The following is a 23,906-nucleotide window of genomic DNA, read 5'->3' on the forward strand; positions in this document are numbered from 1 at the left end:
ATGTGGCACAGCACGAAGGTCAGCTTCCTTCAATTTGCTTCTAAGTTCTTGAACAGTATGGCCAGTTCCTTTTGAATATGTCTCTGCAGTCTCCAACTCCTTATTGACAGTCATTCCACTTGCAATATATGGAAATTCAGTGTCCACTGAATTATCAGCAATGTTGGTGAATTAACATCTCCAAGTTCATCTTATTTGATGTTGATGACCAGAATTTATTAAGTTGCACAGGTATAGGTGTCAAATTTTTGATGCAAGCAAGGTCAATTGTCCCCCTCGTAGACATTTGTCTAATTCTCTCCCATTCATTGACAGATAGTTCAAGATAACTGTCAAAGACAATGTGCAGCTCTTGCAAGAGCACACTGACTTTAATATCTGTAGAACAGTCTGACCGACCGCTCCTAATTTTTGTATGAATGAAATCTTGACCATTCTCAATTGTGACATGTAGTCCACAACAACAGCAGTTTTAAATGAGGACGCCTTTTTTAATTGAAATTCTTCAGTTGAAAGTTTTTTAGAGCTCTTATATGAGTTTGTGCTTCACTGGTTTGGTTGCAACATCTCCATCAAATAATGCATTTGTTGGAAGAAGATCATGCAACAGAATGTCCTTGATAAATTTGCCACATCCATCTCTGTATGTGCCTGTGAAAGTTGTTTTTCTGTAACCTGTTTTGTAGTGGCTGGTTGGACAAAACTACGGCAAGTAAAGCGTGGAAGTTTAGCTTTAGTGATTATGTCAAATATCTTTTTCTCTTTAAATACAAATCTCTCCTGCTTCAGTTCTGCATATAGTTTTTATCCATGTTCCAGGACATCTAGTAGACATGTCTTTATATCATTATCCACATATTGTTTGCTAACAATGTTGTGTAGTCGCACAGGCTCAGTCGTTTGAAAGGGGTTTCCTTGCTGCGGCATAAAATGGAGAAGGCTGTCAACATGTTTATTAAAAAGTTCCCTTCTCTTTCCCACCAGTTCTTGGTGAGGAACAGTTCCCTGATGGTCCATTAATTCTACTTTTGTCATTTCTCTGAAAGCATTGCAAATAGAAAGGACTTCATGTTAAACTAGCTGCCATTGAGCAACGTATTACGAATATTTACGTATCTGAACAACAATTCCCTTGAAGTTTTTCTGTGATCTCTGGATTGTCTGTTCCAGTTTCATATCTGGAGCCACTGCATTGAACCTTTCCTCTCTGTCTTTTACCGCAAAATGTCTTTGGATTAATGAAATCTAGCCTCTTCACTCTTTCCAAATACCAGGATCCATATCTCAGGTAGTTTATGCAATCCAATTCACGAAACACAGTAATCAGTGCCTCCACAGTCTTCACGTGCAGCTCCCATCTTACAAATCAGCATGTACCATGTTTTTCACCAGAGCTATCATGTGTAAAACATTTCCCCAGTACTTGCAGTGTTCTTAATTTTTCTTTACATTTTTTGGCAAACTCTGCGAACTTGGTTTTCAAGTTTTCTGGTTTTGAACTGAGTGTACTGAATATTGTCTGGATATGCAGAGTGTCTTTGGAATGAATTGCACCCTGTGCATTGTTCACTTCTGAGAAAAAACAAATTTATCATTCTTGTTCCAGAAAGCATTCCAACACAATGTTTCTATACCTTAAAATATGATGAGCATATCTTGTAACAAACAAACATAATGAGCTCCGCTCAATACTGAATGAACAGAGATTTCAGCCTCAATAAGTGCATTGCCTATGCCACATCCACTGAGATAACTTCCTGCAAACAACAACGCAAATTTTGACATGTGGAAAATGCCCATCATTGGATAAAGCACATCAAATTCTCCTGGATTGCTCATAAAATTGTCAGCTACAATACGTAAACCACCCTCATCACAGAAATTTGGCAGCATAGGCTGGTCTACATGCAGAGCATGCACATTTTGGAAATTGTTTAGAGTTGTGCGCATATTGTTGCATAGTTTGATACTGGTAAGAAACTCAACCTTCTTCAGTGGAACGGTATTCTGGGAGGTTAGAGCATGAATTCCAGCCCACGGAAGAACTTGATTTACTTCATCCTTCAGTTCGCACCGATTAAGTGCTATGATAAATTCGAGAAACAGCATTCACAGCACTGTCATTACATCGCGTTCCTTTACAACAAGGTCATTACAATGTTGTTAGAATGCAATGCCTTTACATCACAAGTCATATGATCAACTTGTTGTAGGGGTCGTTCCGACCTAAGGAATAGTATAATTTACTATTCCAACATCTTCCCTACTGCTGCGCACGCTGGAGTTGGAATAGTAAATTATACTATTCCTAAATCCAGCGCACCCCCTACAGCAGTTGACCTAATGACTTGCGGTGTAAAGGTATTGCGTTTCAGAGATATGCAGGTGGATTAGGAGAAATTAATAGATTCATTATGTGATTATGTGCAGTGGGGCAATATACATATAGAGCAAAGCAACTCCTTTAATCAGAAGATGATCTATTGGATTGGAGAAGGCAAGTCAGACAAGGGAAAATGAGGTTCGGATTCGGTTACCTTCAGGGGTGGGTGAGCTTTGCGCGATATAAAGGGGAATCTAGTGTGTTCTTCGGTGTGAGGTCGAATGATGTTTGTATAAACTGCTGATCTTCATATATCAACTCTATATTGAGTAATGAAATCCAAAGTCCTCAGTGTTTTTGTTGACTTGTATTGTATTCTAATATAATTCCTTTTATAGAGTGCTTACTACCCCCATGAGGTATTAAAACACTTTATGCTAGGCACTACGCAAGGCTCCAGCCCAAGATTAGTGATCAATCCAATCGTTATTCTTGGTTAATGAGGTTAGACTGTTGTTTGCAAGCAAACAAGTGCATGCATTCACTCCAGTTTATTTATGGTGGATTGAATTAAAAAAAGTTAGGTGTAATTATTAACAGGGAGCAGTGTGAGTTCCTGCAAAAGGTTGGTGCAATTTGTAGAGTAGGTTAGATCAGGTTGCAGAGATTTGACTTTCAAAGAAAGATTTTTTTTTAAGTAAGGTGTGGGTAATTTGCAGGACTACAATAATGGCAGTTGTATTTAATGATAGAAATATTAAGACAAAGATGGGTGGGGGAGTGTAGGACAGAGCAGGATATATTTTGGGGGAAATTCTGTAGATGGAAATAATGTAGAGGGGGTTTGAACGGGGGTGATGTTGTGATTGGTAGTATAGTACAGGGTAGTGTTCAGTGAAACTGGGAAACAGGTTTGGTTGGGAAGATCTTTGGTCACAATGTTGTTAGGGATGTGTAGATTGGCTGAGAATTATGAGGAGCAGGTCTGCCGGTAGGGTGTGAGGGATGGGTGGGTGTAGGTGTGCTGGGCGAGCTTTAGGCAGAAGAAAGAGAAGATGAGTGTCTTGTGAGTGTGGGTGCATAATTGCTGCATTTGAGGAAGGGATTAAATCACTACGGCTACTGTAGCTCATGGGTTCAGTCTAATAAGGGAGGATTACACCCAAGATCAGCTATCCCACCATTCAATGGGAAGAGGCTAATTAAGAGGGACACATCTATGGTACGGCAAACGCTAACCAGTTGTTAGGTGATTTAGGGCAAAGTTTCTGGCCCAAGACACTTCCAGGCAATAACAGACTCAAATTAGTAAGACTCATTGTCCTCTTCAATGTTTGCCTCGATGCCTGGGGTGAAATGTCCAGAGGACAGGGTAAATAGACTGATGCTGGATGGCATATGACCTGGCCAATGCTCCTTCCAACCCATACCTAGTAGTTGTTAGGCAACCATCAAACAAGTGCACCTGGGAGCAGAGGTGGCTCTTGTCTTCGGTCCAATTTATTTTTTTGTGCATACATAGAGAAACAAATGGGGAAAGGAGAGACTAACGTGTAAGGGAGGAAGTGAAAGATTAATGTCACAGACAGCAAAAAGCTCAATCTACAGACCGTACTGAGGAATAGATCCACTCTGTTAGACTTTCCGGAGCCCACACACCAGGATTAGCATACTTGCAGGTAGATTTCCTAATACATTCTTCGCTTTAGGAGAGCAGGAGGGTGAGGTGATAAAGTTGCCTCTTCTTGTTCACCAGTAGAAATTTGCACGCACTTTGTAATAAGATGTTGAAAGGATGAAATGAACAAGAATTACATTAGGAAAGGCGGCAGGATCAGTGAATGTTTATTGTGGCTCTTAACATGTAATAATTAATTAATTGCCTCTGTCATCAAAAGTTGAGAGAGTTACAGGCTCCTCGCCTCTAGCTGTAGCCAGAAGGAGAAAAAGGAGAAAAAGTCCAAGTTGGTATGCAACACACTAGATTCAGCAGTGGCATGAGGCGAAAAGTAAAAAACAACTGATTTATTATATGTCTGTGCATTGATCTGTGCCACATAGACAGTAATGCCTGTGAGAAAGGCTGATTCCAAATGGAACTGCTGCAAATGAAGCCTGAGCTAATAAATATTTTAGCATTGAGACACCCACAACAGTAGTTTCTTGTGCTTCATTTTGGCTAGTGCTTAGTGTCATTGATGAGAGATTCACATCTAGGCCTATCCATTTCCAGCATAGGAATGCCTGAAGAACTTTTACCCACCCAGTATTAAGTAATGTTATATTAGAGTTTGTCATTCCAATCTTCTGGACTACACAGTGAGATATCTAACTTTGCTATCCCTAAGCGATGGTATCATGATTCAGTATTTTTCAACTTGAAGTTGTGTTAAATAAAAATATTTCTTTTAAGCGCATATCTCCGTTTAGTTTCAAGATCTGAGATCCTTGAAGCTCAAGGCTTTTCCTTGATAAATGAGCTATCTCTTAGATGCTATAGGAATTATTGCGAAAGTCTTGAAAGGCGATATGACAATATCTGATAACGTTTTCCAACCTTGTTTTAAATCATTTGTTGCAATTTGGGAGATCTTCCTTTTTGTCTTCAAATGGAAGCCTGACTTTGATAGCTGTGCCTTTTCTTGTTTCAAAGCAGGATTCCTATCCAATCATTGACCTTGAAGGGATTTGTTTTATATCTGCTCATTACATATAAGGTTGAGTATGCGCATTATCCTGTTTCCTCTTTATTGCTCTTCAAATTGTTACATTAACCAGGGCTGAAGCTTGATATCCATGTTTAATAGTTTTACATGCCAACAATCTGCCTTTTAACAGGATATTTCTAATTTGCTTCTAGGAATCTCAAACCGTTGGAAATGACTCCCACAGAATCATACAAGAATCTGATCAAAGGTCTCAATGTTTTGGACTTTACTGAGCATGAAGCCCCATGCCAGCTGCTCCTCAGTGGTGATAAAGCTTTCCCAATAATGCTTAGTGCCAAAGGGGAGGTCCTCATTGCTGCCTCTCATTACGGGAAGGGACGAGTGGTGGTCATTTCACATGAAGGCTACTTGAAGAGTCCCAACTTCACCTCCTTCCTTCAGAATGCCTTGGAATGGCTCAAACCCTCACGCGATGCACTGATAGGAATCCACACAAGCTTTGACTTACTGCTGAAGACGATTCATGGGAACAAGTTTCAATCCAGTGCACAGTTCTCAGACTGCTTTGGAGTGTATTGCATGAATGCTTACGATGATAGTCAATTTAGGGACATCATCATGTCCATAAAGAGAGGTGCAGGTATCCTTATTGGAGGTCAAGCCCGGACCTGGTCTCATCAACACGGCCTTGTGAATGTCATGGCTGAATTCCCTGGAAACAAAGTGACACGTGTGGCTGGTATACATTTCACTGGCAATATTGCTGAGGCAGGAATTTTCCCTGTCACCAAGGATATGCCAATAAATCCAGTACTTGTTCAGTAAGTATCACAATCTATATCATCGTAATTTGATTTAATGTCTAAGCATTCTGTGTTGGAACACAATGTTATTATTGTTTTTAATAATAGAAATGTTACCAACTCTATTCCTAAAGGTGTCACTTAAAAAGTAGTACTTTTAAGTAGGGGTGTTCAAAATTACATATAATTAGGGTGTGTGAAATGATGCCTGTGAGATATTTTCCCCAAGTGGTTTGGTGGTGCAAAATATGCTAATAACACGGGTGATGCTTTGTACTTAATAAATAATCAAAATATGTAATTTCCAGCCGTAACTCACTGTTCAGAATTCCGAGCTCACATGGAAGTCACAATGAGGGTTCATTTGAAGCTTCAATCCCATTCAGGGCTTCTGGATGCCAAATATATTTTCTCAAATGTCCTTTCTGTGACCCCAATGCCCATGGTCAAAGACTGTGAGCTGAAGCAGTTGGCCAGGGATTAGGAACAGGACATTGCTGCAGGGCAGGACCTTTGACTAACCTGCTATGCCCGGCCAAAGCCAGTGTAGCATCTTACTCTTCTCATTTCCCCACTGGTATTCTTGGCTCTGTGAGGAAATTCAGTTTGCCCACTAGAAAGGTTTCCCAGAATTGTTTTGTTGTGTGCAATGTTCTAGAGTAGTTCAGGTTCAATGGAAGGGAGATGTTGGGATTCCAACTCCAGAAGGAGTGTCACTAACTGCAAAAACTATTCTTCCTAGCATCTGTTGTCTCCCGCTATGTATCTCATGGTTCTAGCCCTTATTAAGGCATTAAAGGCTCCCAATGTACCAAACAGGGATGCTGCTGATCCCTGATTCTGTGTGAAATAGAAGTTGGATTCCTGTATGATGTAGTTTTTAAATGTAATTTTATTTTCCCTCCATGCTCTAAGGTGTCAACGCCCTCCTCTTGTTACCCCTGTGGTCAAGAATTAGTTCCTCAAGTGAGTGGTCCAAAAAAAAATATACCTGTAAATACAGATGAAGGTCTCTGCTTGGCAGGAAACAACCATTACAACGCAGTCATTACAACGCACTATCTTTACAACGCAACATCCTTTACATCGCATGCCATTACAATGCATGTCACTGCAACGCATGCCATTACAATGCATGCCACTACAACGCATGCCATTACAATGCATTATAAGGTAAGTAATGGAAACAAGTACTTTTTACCCCTACACTATCCAACACTTACCCTACTGTTGCACTCACTGGAGTGGGAATAGTAATTTTTACCCCTACACTATCCAACATTACTCTACTATTGCCCTAAAAGTATTATGCATTGTAATGGTATGCGTTGTAATTGTATGTGTTGTAATGAAATGCGTTGTAATTGTAGTTTCTAAAAATGTGTTTTGATTGCATGCGTTGTAAAATCATGCATTGTAATGGATGTTGCGCCGTAAAAAACGCGTTGTAAAGGCATGCGTTGTAAAAGTTTGCATTGTAACAAGTCCTATTCCTGTTTGACATCAGAAAATAATCAAGTTTTGAAAACAATCTTGGTGCGCTTGAGTTGTAGGTGAGTGATCTATGTGAATTACTGGAAAAACAAAAACTGAGAAACCACATTGGAGAAATCCAAAACATGAATAAAAAGACAAGTTTAAGAAATACAAAAAAAATCTAAGTTTAAAGGAAAGATACTTTTAAGGAAAAATCCCAAATTACATTAAACTTGGGTGGAGTTTAGGACTGGTGAGGGATTTTAGGGGTCAGGAATGGGTGGAGTTCAGGTGTAGAAAGCAGGTTTTAGGGTTTAGAAATGGGTGGCATTTAGGGCTGATGAGATGTTTTTGTAGGTATCAGGAATGGGTAAAGTTTATGTGTGTTGAGGGGGTTTTAGGGTACTAGGATGAGTGGAGGTTAGGGGAATGAGGTGTTTTTCAAAGTTTGAAGATGGGTGGAGTGTAAGGATGTTAAGGGGTTTTAGGGTTCATGGATGGACGGTGATGGTTTTTAAGGTCCAGTTATGGGTGGAGTTTAGGGCCTGCGAAGAGTATTCAGGATTCAGGTTTGGGTGTAGTTTATGGTGGTGAGGACTTTAAAAGATTCAAGGATGGGTGGAATTTATATGTAGAAAGGGGTTTTTACGGTTCAAGGATGGGTAAAGTTTAGTAGTGGAGAGGGGTTTTTAGTAGGCCTGTTTGGATCTCACAGAGTTACCCAAAAACTCCGCCAAATTCTGTGGTGTTTCGTGAGTGGGTACAGTATTGCTTGGCCACTTGCAAACATGGATCGTCACACACTAGCGCATAGGGGGTGAACTTATTTAGGCTGCTGAGGGTCGTTGGGGACCAAGAACCCCTATTGTTGCCACTAGTTAGTACCACACAGTGGGATTGCTGAGACCTTATCGGTGGCCCCACCCCTTGCTTCATCAGTCTGCAAACGCACCTCCTGGCGCACTACTGGTTGGAGAATGAAGTCCCCTTGGCTGTTGAAGGTTGTTGTGGGCCAAGAACACCTACTGTTGCCACAAGTAAGCCCCCCCACAGTGGGACTGCTGAGACCTCGTTGAAGGTCCTCTCCCTTTTCTCAATCATTCTGAAAACGTGCCTCCTGACACACTACTCTTGGGGGATGATGTCTAGGTGTGAGTGTGCTAGTAAACTTCGGTCTGCCGGTGGTTGGCAGAGTTTTTGCTGTACTCCACATTCCAAGTGGGGCACAGAGTGGTAAAACTCTGCAAACTCTGCAGACGGAGTGGAGTTTGGCACCCACCCCTAGTTTTTGGTGGTCATAGATGGGTGGTGTTTAAGGGCAGTAAGTAAGGTTCAGGAATGGGTGGAGTTTGCGTGTGTGAGCAGTTTTAAGGGATCAAGGATGGGTGAAGTTAGGCATGGAAAGGTGTTTTTAGGGCCCAAGAATGGTTAGGGTTTAGGGATAGTGAGGGGATTTACTGTTCAACAATAGGTGGAATGTAAAAGTAGAAAGGGCTTTTGGGGTTCCGGGATGGCTGCAGTTTAGCTGTGATTATGGATTTTTAGGAGGCAGGGATCGATGGTGTTTAGGTGTGCTGAGGGTCAGCTAATTAAAAGCATCTGAAGTGACTGTTTGACAATGTAAATGATATAAATCTGAAATAACATTCCCTGAAGTAAAGCACTGAAATAAATACCTCTGACAAAACAGTCTGAAAGTGAGTTCTGCAACCATTGCATTTTAACATTAAAAAATAAGTAGGCAAATTCCACTTTGGATCAAAAAACATTCTATGAATTGGTCTCTACAAAATGGTAAATGCCATTCATTCTGAAATTTCCCATTAAACAGTCTGGATAAAATGGTTTCTCAGTGATGATATTGTATGAAATTGTTCTTCTATGAAATCACATATAACCGTAGGTGAGTACTATTCACTTGGGAGAAAGTGACGCCAAACATCTCTGAGGCCCATGGCTTTTGCGAAGCTAGCCAGGCAGGTTGGACCCTGATATGGGACACTACATTTTATTACAGAAAGGTTTGCTCCTTTGTATCATGTTACATGCAGTCCACAATTTGAACTCCCCTCAGTGTTGACTGTAGTCACTACAGTCAACAATGAGGGCAGCACAAATTGTGGACTGGATGTAACATGATGTAGTGTCGGCCACACTCTTTTCCCTGCCCAAACTGATTTTCATGACCTCCTCTACCATTTATCACATATTCCTGATGTTCCTTTTTATAAAAATTGCGTTTTGGCCCATTAATTACACTTCATCCAGCCCGAGCAGGAGAGTACGGGCCAAGTGCCGCGAGTACGCCCAAACCAGAGATTCTGGCCGGACTGTGGACGTAAAGATACAACTCGTGAATGACCTCTGTGAATACCAAAAGTAGTAAAGTTAGAGTTTTGTTTCAGGTTTTGCCTTTGTGAATCGAGCCCACAGTTCTTAGAATTTAGTATCCTAGCTATAATTAGTCAGTGTGTCTTGGGGGACACCTTTGGGTCAAGGTGTTTATGTTTTTCTTAATTATGAAGCAGAGGGGAGGTCCGGTTCTGGGTCCTAGGATTTGGACAATGTGTACAAGAAATGATCTAGTTGGGCACCCTCCAGGAAGCCCACCAGTCACAAGCTGTAGGAAAGTAGGATCTGCTTCTTATGGTTACCCTCACTGTTTGCTTCATGTTACACTGTTTTTGACCAGTCTGACTGAGAACCTGCAAATCAGGACCCCAGCCTATCTGCTTTCTCCCTAAACTGTTATGCTATGTGCTAAGGTGCACTCCAGATTGGATACTGGGGTACCCTGGTCAGTCCCTAGTATATGGTACCCATGTACCCAGGGCATAGGTACTCCAGAGGCCTCCCATGGGCTGAAGCGTGTATTATGCCACCCATGACAGGCTGTGCAAAATGAATCTACAGGCCTGCCATTGCAGCCTGTGTAAGTTGGTGCATGCACCACTTACTCAAGATATAGGTTTACTATATCTAAGGTTCACTACACTTAAAACCTATAAGTCACCCCTATAGCAGGCCTTGACAATCTTGAAGGCAGGGTGCTTGGTCCTAAGTGAGAGGGTGCCACTGCATGAGTAGGACATCCCTGCAGCCTACGGAGTCCATTCTCCCGGGTTGTTAGTGCTGCAGCCATTTACGACATATAGAGTGGCATTATGTGACCGCATGATGACCAACTCTTAAATGACTGAAAGTAACCCTGTCGTGTTTGGTGTCAAACATTGTGGAATCATACCAGTAACCGGTGTGGGAGGTATGATTCCACCCCTCAGAAACGAGCTTTGTGAGGTCCCTGGTGTTCCCTGTACCAGCCATCTAGTCCCGGGCAGCCCAAAAGGGTTGCTGCCAACCAGAGACACATTTCTGCCCTCCTGCTGCTGAGCCAAGCAGGTGTGACCACCTCCCAGACAGGATTTAGTGTATTAGGCCTGGACGGGGGCCCTTGCCTGCGACCGAAAGTCTGCACGAGGGGCACATTTGGTGTCCCTGTGCATAGTCCAGTTCAAACCAGTCCTGTGAGCCGTTGGCTCCTGCTCTGGCGTGAAACTGGACAAAGGATATGGGAGTAACCTCCCCATTGTCCAGACCCTCCCCTGGGAGGGTCCCCTGAATCTGTCCAACCCTCTCAGGTGGGTACATAAGGGCTTACCTGGTCCAAGATTCGACATGGAAAAGATTCTGAACCAGAAACCACTGAACGAACCTCAACTGTCTGGACACTCTGGACTTGGCTGGACTTCATTTGGGCCCAACTTTGTCTCCCACTCAGTCCAAAGCATTGTCTGTGCCTGTGCACCATAAAGGCTCCATGCAGGACCTATGGAGCATAAAGGAAAACTGAAGATATCTCCCTTGGAGTGAAGGAGTGACTCCCCTGCAACCACAGGCACCACATCACAATTGACTAGTCTGCGTCCTCCGTGGGGTCCCTACTTACTCACCTTGGGTGGTTCCTTGGGGTCCCAGCGATTCTACATCCTATAGACACTGTCTTGACTAGAGTTGTGGTTCCTATACCACTATTTTAGTATATGGTTTGGTCTCCTCCTGGAGCCCACTGTGTATTAGTGCTACATACGATTGTTTCTGTGCTACAGTATTGTGTGCTTTATGAGTATCTTTGTGTAGAATATACTGTGTCTTACTTTTAGTGTGTTATACTAATAAATACATATTCTTATAACTACCTTGTGGTTCTCCTTTCCTTTAATCAATACTATAAGGTTGCATTCTGGTAAAACAATCTGCTTAACATTCCTTCAAGACTAAGCCTGAAGGCTGCTCTCCACAGCTACCACTTGGATAGCTTTCTAATGTTATTGTAGTGTTAATACATAATGCTGCAGTGTAAACCTGTGCTAGAATGTCCAGGTAAGGCTTATTGTGTCATGACCCATAGGGGTCTATGGAAGGCTTCCGTACTGTTGAGACAGCGTAGTGTACACAGTTGTTACTGCTCGGGACATCTACTTGAAATAAGCTCTACTGGACAAGCATCTGGAGTAGTGTGGTTACTATATTTTCTGGAGACAAGCTGTGTCTGCGCAGGGGGCAGGCTTAATGATTTCCTCACCCCTGGTCTAAACAAATTTGTATAACGAGTGATCTACGCAACCGGTAAGATCATTTTATACTCGTGAAAACTATGACAGTACAATGGATATTGGATGTATATGGATTTTCCTCTATGGCATAAGACTGTATGAAAGGAATTTTTCTTAAAATCCCATGGATGTATCCCTGTTGTCACCCGCTGTTGATGTTTAAAGAGGTGACCGTTTAAAAATATGGCGCTCGAGACACGCCACGGGTGCCTGAAGAGTCTTACATGCTTGTTCCCTCATCGTGTGCCTTTAGACTGAGCACGCCGTCTGAAATGATAATGGGAGCGCTAATGCGAGAAGAGATTCCTTTTGCCTGATGCCTTTTAAGATTATTCATTTCAAGAATATGTCAAGCGCAATCCGGGCTTGAAAAACAATAGCTCATCACGCTGTCAAGCCACGGTTATAAGTGTGCAAGCGTCGGGCACAACATCAAGTGCCGCTGTGATAAAAGGGAAATGAATAATTAGTAAAATAAAGGGAAACAAGATCTCTACTTACCAAGCTTGTTTTCTGCTCCTGCTTCTGCACCCGTGGATAAAGACAAAAAAAAAAGGAAATCATACAGCAAGCAAAATAGAGATAGGGCAAAAGGAGAAAATATTGCCAAATATAGATACAAACAAAGAAGAAGGACTAAGGGGAAAGACACCAAAAAAGAAAAGACTGGCACATGAGATTTGAAATGATTTATTATTTTAGCTTATTGTGTTAGTCTATTTTATTAATTTATTGTTTTACTTCCTTATTTTAATTAATTATTTTGATTTATTGTTTATATTTTCATTACAAGTATCAAACATGTCTGATCAAGCTATGGCATCACCTCCAACCTTTTTGGCTACGCATGGTTTACCACCTACTCCGTGGGAACAGTGGAAGAAACTATTTTTTACTTACATGTTGGCTATAGGTGGTTATGGTATGGTCCTGTTAGACGCCAAGCTATTTTATTACATCATTTGGGGGTAGAAGGTTGTATAAAAATCTACCAGAGGTTTCCTTGGGAATGGAAGATGGTCAGCCTAATAACATTGATGAAATGTCCATACACATGTTAGATGCACAGTTTATTACTAAGATTAATGTAGTAATGAAACGGCACAAGTTCTTTTCGAGGATACAATTGTTGGAGGAAGATATTGACATATATCTAACAGCATTACGTGGATTATCCTCAACTTGCAAATTTGAAAACTTAAGTGATTCCCTCATTAGGAACCAGATAGTAAGATATACTAATGATAAAGGGGTAAGGGAGAAACTGTTTAGAAAGGATCTTAATCTTGAAGAGGCTATTCAAGTTGTCAATGGTATGGAACAAGCTTCCAAGTGGTTAAAGGAAATGGACACTTCTTCAAAAATTGGTCGCAAGGTTGAAAGGGAGTCTGCTCCCATATATGAAGTACAAAGGCTGCCTAGTGGAAACACAATGACGAATGCTACTGGAGAGATGAAAAAGGACATGTCCAGTGCTGGAGGCAAGAAGGAAATTGTAACAAGAGAAATAAAATGCTATAGGTGCGGTGTTCCTGGACATATTGCAACCAGTTTTAAATGTGCAGCAAGAGGCATTGTGGCAAAAAAGGACATTTTGCTGAGATGTGTAAGACAAGACCTAACCCAACCAGTGTTAGATTTAAGGAGGATGATGATGTGTGTGAAAGTGTTACCAACATTTTTCTGACTATCTATGAAGAGGAATGTGCTGTACAAGCCTCCAGCGATGTTGCACATGTGACGGAACTCAATGGAGTAAAAAACAGAAAGCGATGGAAAATTGGAAAAACCACCTCGCATTGTGTGTCTGGATGAGTTATAAGTAAAAAATGTGGTGGACTCTGGAAGTATGAATACCTTAGTGTCAAAGGACCCATTATCTAAGGAATGATATGATGATTGGTCCGAAACTGATATAAAGGCTGTAGGATATGGTGTAAAAGGAATTGAAATTTCTGCTATGAGATGGATAAATATTTCATTCGAGGAACAAGTAGTGCATGGTCGGGTGTATTTAACCAATTTTGTTTCTAACCTTTTTGGCTGGCGTCACCAGAAAGACTTGGGAATCATTTTAAATCCCAATGCAATAAATCCAGTTATGTTATCAATGTTTGAATCGCAATGTGTGAATCCAATGGATACCTCTGATGAGTGGGTGAAGAAGAGATATCCTCCTGTGCTCAAGGATGATCTGGGACTGCTGTAAGGATTTTTTCACAAGATGATTCTTGAGAATGGGGCAGTTCCAGCAGTACATAAGGTGAGGAATGTCCCTTTTCTGATGGAAGAACCTTTGCAAGAAGAATTAAATAAGTTATTGAGTCAAGGAATAATTGAGGCCATAGAGTCATTGGAGTGGTTAGCCTCAATTGTTGTGGCTCCCAAGGAGGGTGGTAAGATCAGATTATGTATTGGCTTAAGGGACCTCAATAGAAATATTTGGGTTGATAGACAACCGCTTCACAATAGTTCAGAAATGTTGTCAGCTATGTCTGGGGGAAAAGTATTCACTGTTGTCGATATGTCGGCGGCATATCACCAGGTCAAATTGCATAAGGATTGCAGGCATCTAACATCCTTTGTTACCCCATTAGGTGCATTCCGCCATTTACCGATGCCATTTGGGCTGGTATCAGCATCGGCGGTGTTTCAAAGAGTGATGAAGCAAATTCTTGAAGGTTTGGAAAACGTGTGGCATTTCCAAGATGATGTCATTATAGCTGGCAAAGATGAATCACATCATGATTAATTGCTTGAAAAAGTGATGGGACGTTTGGATGAATTTGGGTTGACTGTCAAGCGAGAGAAATGTCAATTCAGGAAAAAAAGTGTTACATATCTTGGACATGAGATATCAAGTGAAGGGATGCAACCTAGTATTATCCAAGGGATAAGTGATGCACCGTGCCCTGAGAGTAAGGATCAACTCAAATTCTTCCTTGGGCTAGCCTGATACTGTTCGAAATTTGTAAAGAATTTTACTGAAATAGTGGAGCCATTAAGGGTATTGATGAAAAAGAATATGGTATTTGAATGGAGCGATGTATGTGAGAGGGCATTTCAACAGATCAAGGAAAGTATCACGGAAGCTCCTTTTCTTGGTCATTTTGAAGTGACGGCTAAAACTTACTTGACTACTGATGCTAGTAATGTTGGACTAGGAGCGGTATTGACTCATGTGGTGAATGATCAAGAGAAGATTGTAGGATTTGCTTCCAGGAGGTTGCAAGGTGCTGAACGGTCCTACTCTGTGATTGAAAGAGAGGCTCTGGCATGTTGCTGGGGCATCAACCACTTTAAGTATTTTCTGTGGGGTCTGCCTTTTAGAGTTTGGACTGACCATAAGCCACTTTTGCATTTGTTTAAGGGTTGCAGAGGACTGGACAGTCAAGTTACATCCAGGATTTCAAGATGGATAATATCCGTCCTAGAATTCAATTTTGAAATGGAATACTTGAAAGGGTTGAAGAATGTGGTGGCAGATTGCCTTTCTCGTTTACCTACTAAGAGAGTAGTAGCTGAAGTGGTTGATGTAGAAATCGATGTGAACAATGGATGTGGAATTCAAGAATGCATGGCGTTAAAAAAAAGTGGAATGGGACATTGCCATGGAGGGCAATTTGGTGTTAGAAAAAGTGAAAGAAAACATTAGGCAAGGTTGGCATCGTGATATAGGTCATGATGATCAGATGGAAGAATATTGGGGAGTCAGAGAAGAATTGAGCATCCTGGGCAATAAGGTGATGAGGAGGAGTCATATTATTCCCCCTGTGGCACTTCGGGATCGGATTGTTCTATTGGTGCATGAGGGGCACACTGGGAAGAAGAGAAGGATAAGACAAACTTATTGGAGGCCAAAGTTGGATAGCATAGTGGAGGATGCTGTGAAACATAGTTGTGCATGTGCTAATAGTGATAAAGTTAAAACGTTGAGGCAACCTCCATTGAAATGTATTGAGATACCTGCAAGACCTTGGGAGAGATTAAATTGGGTACTGAGTGGAGGTTTATTATGGTGCTTGCTGACTACCATACCAAGTGGTTTGTGTTCAAACCTATGAGTATCATCAATTCTAAGAGTGTGATGGATTTTCTGGAAGAGGTTTTCTTGGAGGAAGGTGTGCCAAAAACTACTGTGTCAGTTAATGGTGTACAGTTCGTTTCACATGTGATGAAGGAATTTATGGAGAAGTGGGGAACTGTCCATGAAAGGGCGACCTCATTTAGACCACAGGTGAATGGAATGGTCGAAAGGATTAATCGTTTAATCATGGACAATATACAATTGTCATTGGCAAATGGATTATCCCGGAAGGAAGAATTGAAGAAATTGTCGTGGGCACACAGGACTACCCATCATGCTGTAACTGGAATCTCTCCCTTTGTTTCTTTAAAGGGTAGGGAACCTCCGAGGAAGGAGAATCCTGTTTGGTTGGTTGCCAAAGATTGTGTGTGGGTAGATCATGAAGCTATAAAAGCAAATGTTACAATGAAGCAATAGCGTGCAGAGGAGTATTACAATGTAAAAAAAGGTGTGAAGGAACCAAGCATTGAGGTGGGTGATTGGGTAGTCACGAGAAAGAGTGGAGTGGTGATAAAGGGAGACAGTACATTCTCTACTCCATTGAAGGTTGTTGAGGTTAAGCATAATGTGGTTCTGTTAGAGAATGGAACCGTGTGGAGTGTTGGAAGTGTTTGCAAAGTTGCTGAACACTCAGGGTAAAGTTTCACTTTATTTAGCATTCTGTATAAAATGTTGTTTTAGTTTTATCCGTTTCATGTTATTTATGAATTTCCTATTGAATTGTTTTGTAACAATTTATTTTCCTTTTGTTTTTCTATGAGGGAAAAGATGTGTAGTGTTAATACATAATGCTGCAGTTTAAACCTGGACTAGAATGTCCAGGTCGGGCTTAGAGTGTCATGACCCATAGGGTTCTATGGAAGGCTTCAGTACTGTTGAGACAGCATGATGTACACAGCTTTTACTGCTGGGGACATCTACTTGAAATAAATGCTACTGGACAAGCATCTGGAGTAGTGTGGTTACTACATTTATCTTTGACCTCTAAAATCACCATGAGGGTTGTTAGGACTGGTACAGGGTGCCCAGCCCACTTTAATTAGTTGACCTCATATATCAGACCAACTTCTCACACAAGCTGTTATAGTAAGCCATCCGTTCTGCCTTTTATGCACATTCTGCAACTGGTTGATGATAAGAGGCTGCCTACCTCTGTCTTTGGATTTTTTACACCCTCTTCTAGTTCTGAACATTGGCCCATCTCCTCTGTGACTCTATCCAAAGCATATCACAGACATGGCCTAAGCAGGATCACGCCTGACCTAACTTTTCCAATTCTGGTTTCTAGGATCTAGCAGGTGTTCTTGATTGTCTATAGAATTAATGCAGTGTCCATTGTTAGCTTAGCACCACAGAAATCACTCTGACACACCCTGTTGTTGCTGCCAGTCTGGGGTTCATTTGTTTGTGGGCATGGGTTTAGAGAATTTGTCGATTTTAGTTTGATGAGATGTCCTGATGAAGTATATATTTCACCATAGCCTTTGGTGACAGGTAGAGAGGATTCTAGGGTGTGTTAACTACCTCCTCACTCACTGGTGTCCAACCCTTGTGGCGGTGAAACCAGTTCTCTTTTCTTTCACTGGGATTACTCCTCTTTAAAGCTTTACCTCGGTTTCAAGGATGTTGCTCCAACAGGCACTGGAAAGTCACTCATTTTCCAATATCTGAAGCCCTCACGCTATCTCTGTCTGGTACCCCTGGAGTTCTGCATACTTAAGGCTCAGTCGTCATTTCGCTCACAGCCAGTCATCTTCCCCTGCTACTGTGCACATTTGATCATCGACTTGGGTGTGGGCTGCTCATGCAGCACATTCCACCACACTCAGCATGTCTAGGGGACTGAACAGCGTGGGCCCTAATCTGCCATCTTCTCCCTCAGTATGTCAGTGTAATGATTCATAGTGAGGCATCTCTTTAGTGAATCTTGAGTCACTCCATTAGGAGCACTTCATTGCAGGTGGTAGGTGTATGGTGACTCACGGATGTGTCTTCCCCTTCACAGTTTCATCTCATGGCAATCAAACTACGACCTCTGGTGGCTTCAAAATGCAATCTGCCACCCATTTGGTATTTATTTATGGGAGAGAATCTTGGTTTCTGCTACTGTGGTATATGATTGAGTAGGACTAAATTCAGGCCTGTTAGGATCATAGAAAATTGTGTCTGTCATTTTTGGCTTTTAGCCTAGGCTCCACCCCATCTTCATATGTATTCTTTGAATCATTGGAATCTGGGAGGCTATTGTTTTGGAGGGCAGAAACTTAGAAATTGATAACCTCTGAGACTTCTACAATAACATACACATCCTGCTACAAGGGCTTCGTTTTGTTGTTGAAGGAATGAAGGAATCTTCATTTTATGCTTTATCCAAGGCAGAAAATACATGGGGTAGAGGGTTATATAATTTAACACTACCTGTATTTCTAGATTGGATTCCCGAAGATTGTGACATTGATTGAATCAAGAGGGGCCCTCATTTAGGATTTTTTTAAAGATTCTTTCAAAATACTTTGATCCAGTGGGATATGGAAAGCCCAACTGGTGGGTTTAAGGGGCAAGTATTTCTGAACTATCTTTCTTCCTATATCTTCAGTAACTGGAATGGGTCACGGGGAGTCAACAAATCCCTTAAGCTGACGAGACATTTTTGCACTACCAAATTATATTACATGGAGCCTTCGCAGAAGGAAAAGGTTTCTTTACAGATTGCTTAATTGGGTGACTGACAGCTTCATTTCACCATAAACAGCAGGGTTTCTCCTTTCACACTGAAAGAGATATGGATTAGGCTTTTCTGGGAATAGACTGCAGCCTGACTTACTTTGCATAAGTGTGCTGGGTGGAGCTTGTTTACTTTTTCTGAGTTATAGTCTTACCTGGAGAGATTGGTTTTGTAAATCTGACACAATAACCATTGTTCCTTGGTTTCCACCTTCCCAGTATTTGATATGAATGCTAGTGTAGCATCTCCTTTTCCAGTCTAGAGAACAAAGAGTCCTACAGTTGGCTGCCTGACAAAAAGGATCTGCGGTTTTGAAACTTTTCTCAAAATATTTACTGATAACTGTAAGGAAGAAACATATTTGTTTTGTTCCTTATTTGTTTGGGTTTCCTATCATGCTTTATGCTGTTTCACCGAGTCTCCTAAACAAGGTAGAGTGAGAGTGTGCAATGGTAACTTGAAACTCCCACAACTAGTGGCAAATCAGCCTTGAGGCTGAAGGAGCAGGAGGCACATGTTCTAGATCAGCTCTATAACCGTGAGTCGATGGTACTTTTTCTAAGCATGAAAGTGTAGGGGGGAGAGACATTGTTAACAATGTCAATCAATCTAATTGCCGTTCTCTATGGTCTTTAAGAATCACAGACTACTGAATAAAGTTAGTTAATTTATTACAAATCCAAAAACAACTGTATTTTAAGACACCTCAAAATAAGAGTGTAGAAATACATTGGGACTAATACCAAGCCAAATCCATGAATAAAGTTAAGGCGGTGCAGCATACACAAGACAATTAATTCAACAATCAGGATACAAAAGATTAAGGAACAAGTATCCAGGTTCCCCTGCATTGAACGTTCGTGGAAATGAAGCATTAATTTGTCCTTACACTAGCACTAATGTGACACCCCTAATTAGGCATTTTGATGGGCAGGATCAGTTAAAGTGTCAGCATGTGGAGTCTTCCTTAGAAGTCTCCCCACTCCTATTGGGTCATGTAGCATGAAGCTACAGAGACAGAGCTTGTTCTAAGATGCTGTCTTTCCAAAGGGCAGAGAAGAAGTGGGTTCTTTCCTTACTTACAATACTCCTAGTATCACAGGTATCTTCCCAGGATGCATTTCAGGTCACGCCATCCGATCAGGCCACATTCTCATAGGTAGTTTTCCGTGAGATGACGACTTAACATGATGACCTTTATTCCCAGGCCCTCTCCGGTGAGAAGGAACAACTGATCTCCTTATCGGCATTAGCTCCTAATGTATCTTCTTCTCTTCTTGCCTAACTCCTAAAACCAAGACATTATTCTAACTAACAAGGGTGCTTCTTTCACCTGCAACATAAACGTGAGAAAGAAAAGAATCTAACACACACAGAATTCAACTATTATTTTCTAATGCGAGAGCCTCCAGGGGAAATACATCGCAGGCCTACAATATTCAGCTAACAGAAGAGAAATGAACATGAGCTTAACGAAGTTACATAGAAATTAAGACATGTGCAGTTAATATTTCATCTGCATATAAAATGACACGAATTACAGAATTCTTCATATACTCTACGTTTTGGCATACACACGTCACATTCATGTTATTACATTGCAAAACCTTAACCCTCAGGTTAACACAACAAAAGATTATATGTGGTTGCAGTCTACGCGTGTGATTATAGTGCACCCTACAATGAAAATTGGAGTTATTGCTACATCAAGGCCTAGCCATGATGGGAGGGAGAAACAGGAATAGGCAAACCAAGCAAAGTCAATAAGACTGGGCTATTCCAGATGAATGTGTTCTTTGTAGTAATTACTCTATTTTGTGTTATACATGTGGATGCACAAGCTGACAATACTCACATAGGTACCCAAGCCAATGAACAAAGTTCTTCGAGAAACATAGACAACATACATACAGGCAGAAACATGTGTGTGCCAGATTAGTGCAACTCAGATCTGACAGTCTGACGTCATAGACGATGAACTATCTCAAAGAGACGCAGATTAACTGCCATTGACTTTAAACAGCAGATAATATAACTTTCTTATAACTTTCTAATAGGCAGTTTCACACAGCAAAACCTTTTAGTTTATACAGAACTGGCAGATGCTAAGCATTCAGCTGTAGAAGACACACAATCCTGACACGGAGTGAGGGAAGACATATGGAAGCATATGAGTGGCTGAGTCACAGTGTTGAGAGAAGAATGAGGAGGTACATGGCTATGTGGGTGAAAATGGGGTGTAGTGAGCAGTATTGTGGGGTATGTGATTGGTGTTGAAAGCGATGGGTGTTGTAAAAGAGTGACTGTGTGCAAGTGATTTTAAAGTGATTGATATTGTGGGGGCTGATGGAAACGTGCAAGTGAAAGGTGTTCCTCAGTTGTGTGTCACAAAGCTGAGTGATGTCGTTGGCTGAGTTTGCATATAAGTGGCAGTAGGTAAATAGGTGGTGGGCCTAGTAGGTTTGCAAGTATGATTGGTTGATTCAGCAGGCAAGAGTGAATCAATGCGAGCTCATGCTGTTGAGTGATATTGCTAGTTGTTATCTAGGGAGAGGTGTGGCGCAGTGCCCAGAGTGGCTGACTCCGAGCACAGGGCTCACGGTTTGATCACCGGCAGCAGCTCAGCTCGGCATCATGTGACTCTGGGCAGTAGCTCACAAAATCTCTCCGACGGTCCCTCAGCGCCTGGATACCCTAATAGGTGATCAGTCCGTGCATTGCAGATGTGGAAATATTTAGATTGCTCACGGTTATGACTGAGTGCACAAATGTTCAGGCAGTGGCATGTTTGGGTGTGAGGTTAAGTGATGCTGACTAAAGGATGATTTAAGACCCAAAAATCACTGTGAGAACAAACACAAGATAACATCACTCTCACATTCTTAATAATGGAATGTGCCATCAGAGCCATGAAAGAGAATTTCTTTCTATTCCAGAACCAACTGTACTAGTAAATCACAGTCACTTTGATGGGCAGTTCTCTCACCCACAGCATAGCTAATTTGTGCATGCAAAAGTTTGAAAGCGTATAAATCAACTCAGATAACAATCCATACCAAGCACATCTCAAACTATGGACAAGATATATTGATGATGTTCTTGTGATCAGGGAAGGTAGTTCAGATTTAATTCTGACATTCACACAATGGCTTAACACTAGGAACAATCATATGAAATGTACCTTATGATAACAGTAGGACTTTTCTTCCCTTTTTGAACTTAAAACTGTACCCTAAAAATGGATACATACAGTTGGAATTATATAAGAAACTAAAGGCACATAAGTCTTTAATATTATATGAAAGTTTCCATCCATGAGCACTTTGTGGCAATCTGCTTGTCGGACAATTTCTTAGAGCTCTGAATTGGAAAAGTTTAAGAATCATGCCACTGAACTGGTGAGACCCTGATACAAAAAAACTTCTCTCTCCATTTGGTTCCCAACGCTACCAAAAGAGTAAGGAGCAATCACAGCGATGCACTCCTCGAAGATTATCAGAAAACCATGTCGAATGGATTGGTATGTGTAGGCACTTTCAGTCATTTGGCAACTACTATTAAAAAAGGAAACCTAAAACACTGTCACATTCTCAATACTGGTGACATGGAGTTGGAGAGACCAATATCTTCTTTCAAGAGGAACAGAAATCTGAAAGCTATGGTTGCACATACTAGTCCTAAAATAACTAACAGATACGTCCAAGATACCCTTTGGCCACTTCTAAGCATCAGGGGCTACTTTCCATGTTGCTCATGCTCAGTGTGTCATCTCACTCAGCGCGTTACAACAAACAAATGATGGACGGAATGCTGACAATGCAGACATTCTCCCCCAGTCAAGAGATCTGGGTTAAATCCATCGTTCTTTTGCCCACTACGCCACCCCAGTTTAGACATGGCCATATGCAAATCAGTCTTGACCCTGTGCCTCATGGGAACAGTCCCGCCCGAACTGCCAAGCCATGTCTTCCCTGGACTGGAATCAAGCATCCTAGGACCGGTTTCTGGCTATCAGCCGTCATCAGCCAGGATAGCTTGACTCCAGTGGCGTAGTGAGCATGGGTCCCATGTCTGGGAATACCCATCCCACTTAGGGCGAAAAGCGTTACAACAAACAAATGATGGACGGAATGCTGACAATGCAGACATTCTCCCCCAGTCAAGAGATCTGGGTTAAATCCATCGTTCTTTTGCCCACTACGCCACCCCAGTTTAGACATGGCCATATGCAAATCAGTCTTGACCCTGTGCCTCATGGGAACAGTCCAGCCCGAACTGCCAAGCCATGTCTTCCCTGGACCGGAATCAAGCATCCTAGGACCGGTTTCTGGCTATCAGCCGTCATCAGCCAGGATAGCTTGACTCCAGTGGCGTAGTGAGCATGGGTCTCACGTCTGGGAATACCCATCCCACTTAGGGCGAAAAGCGTTACAACAAACAAATGATGGACGGAATGCTGACAATGCAGACATTCTCCCCAGTCAAGAGATCTGGGTTAAATCCATCGTTCTTTTGCCCACTACGCCACCCCAGTTTAGACATGGCCATATGCAAATCAGTCTTGACCCTGTGCCTCATGGGAACAGTCCAGCCCGAACTGCCAAGCCATGTCTTCCCTGGACCGGAATCAAGCATCCTAGGACCGGTTTCTGGCTATCAGCCGTCACTCTCACTCAGCGCAACACGGAAATTTACCTTGGGTTGACTTCTTCATGGATAATCTAACTCCATACCAATTGTAACACCAGTGGCGTTATTTACTTGATTCAAAGTCTTTATAGCATACCTTACATTGGAATGACCACTCGCAAAGTGAAGATCAGAGTTTTAGAAACCGGAGCACTATAAGATGCAAACACTCTAATACTTACATGCCATTTCTTGACACTTTAGCATAGTGAGAATGACCTGCAATGGACAGTTATTGACAAACCATAATATTACTCTCAAACATGTGGTCTGGAACGTTTTCTGTTTCAGAAGGAACAACATTGTATTTTTAGGTTAAAGAGGATTAACTCAGGCCCCAACGATTACATCCCGTGGACCAGTCTGCCATGATCCTAGTAGTTTGACACATTTTTTAGAGAAACACTAGTCTTTTATTTGACTCATGAACTAAAATCATGCATGGCACAAATAGATGAGCTATCCCCATGATTCTTTTTTCAGCTTCCTTTTTTTCCTTTTCTTTTTTTCCTAAGTGCAAG

The 23,906-nt window shown here is 41.7% G+C and overlaps 1 protein-coding gene across 2 annotated transcripts in view; it reads left to right on the forward strand.

The window, feature by feature from the left end:
* The window catches only part of LOC146825654 (TRPM8 channel-associated factor homolog), a 402,285-nt gene that overhangs the window by 69,836 nt on the left and 308,543 nt on the right, over window positions 1-23,906 (forward strand). For both annotated transcript variants that reach the window (XM_085607651.1, XM_085607652.1), the window contains exon 2: window positions 5,184-5,813. In XM_085607651.1, coding sequence (XP_085463777.1) covers window positions 5,203-5,813 — 611 coding nt within the window. In that variant the 5' untranslated portion in view covers window positions 5,184-5,202. The remainder of the gene's footprint in view (window positions 1-5,183; window positions 5,814-23,906) is intronic.

The sequence above is a fragment of the Triturus cristatus genome, chromosome 5_2, assembly GCF_964204655.1.
Source record: "Triturus cristatus chromosome 5_2, aTriCri1.1, whole genome shotgun sequence".
In the NCBI taxonomy this organism is placed as follows: Eukaryota; Metazoa; Chordata; class Amphibia; order Caudata; family Salamandridae; genus Triturus; species Triturus cristatus.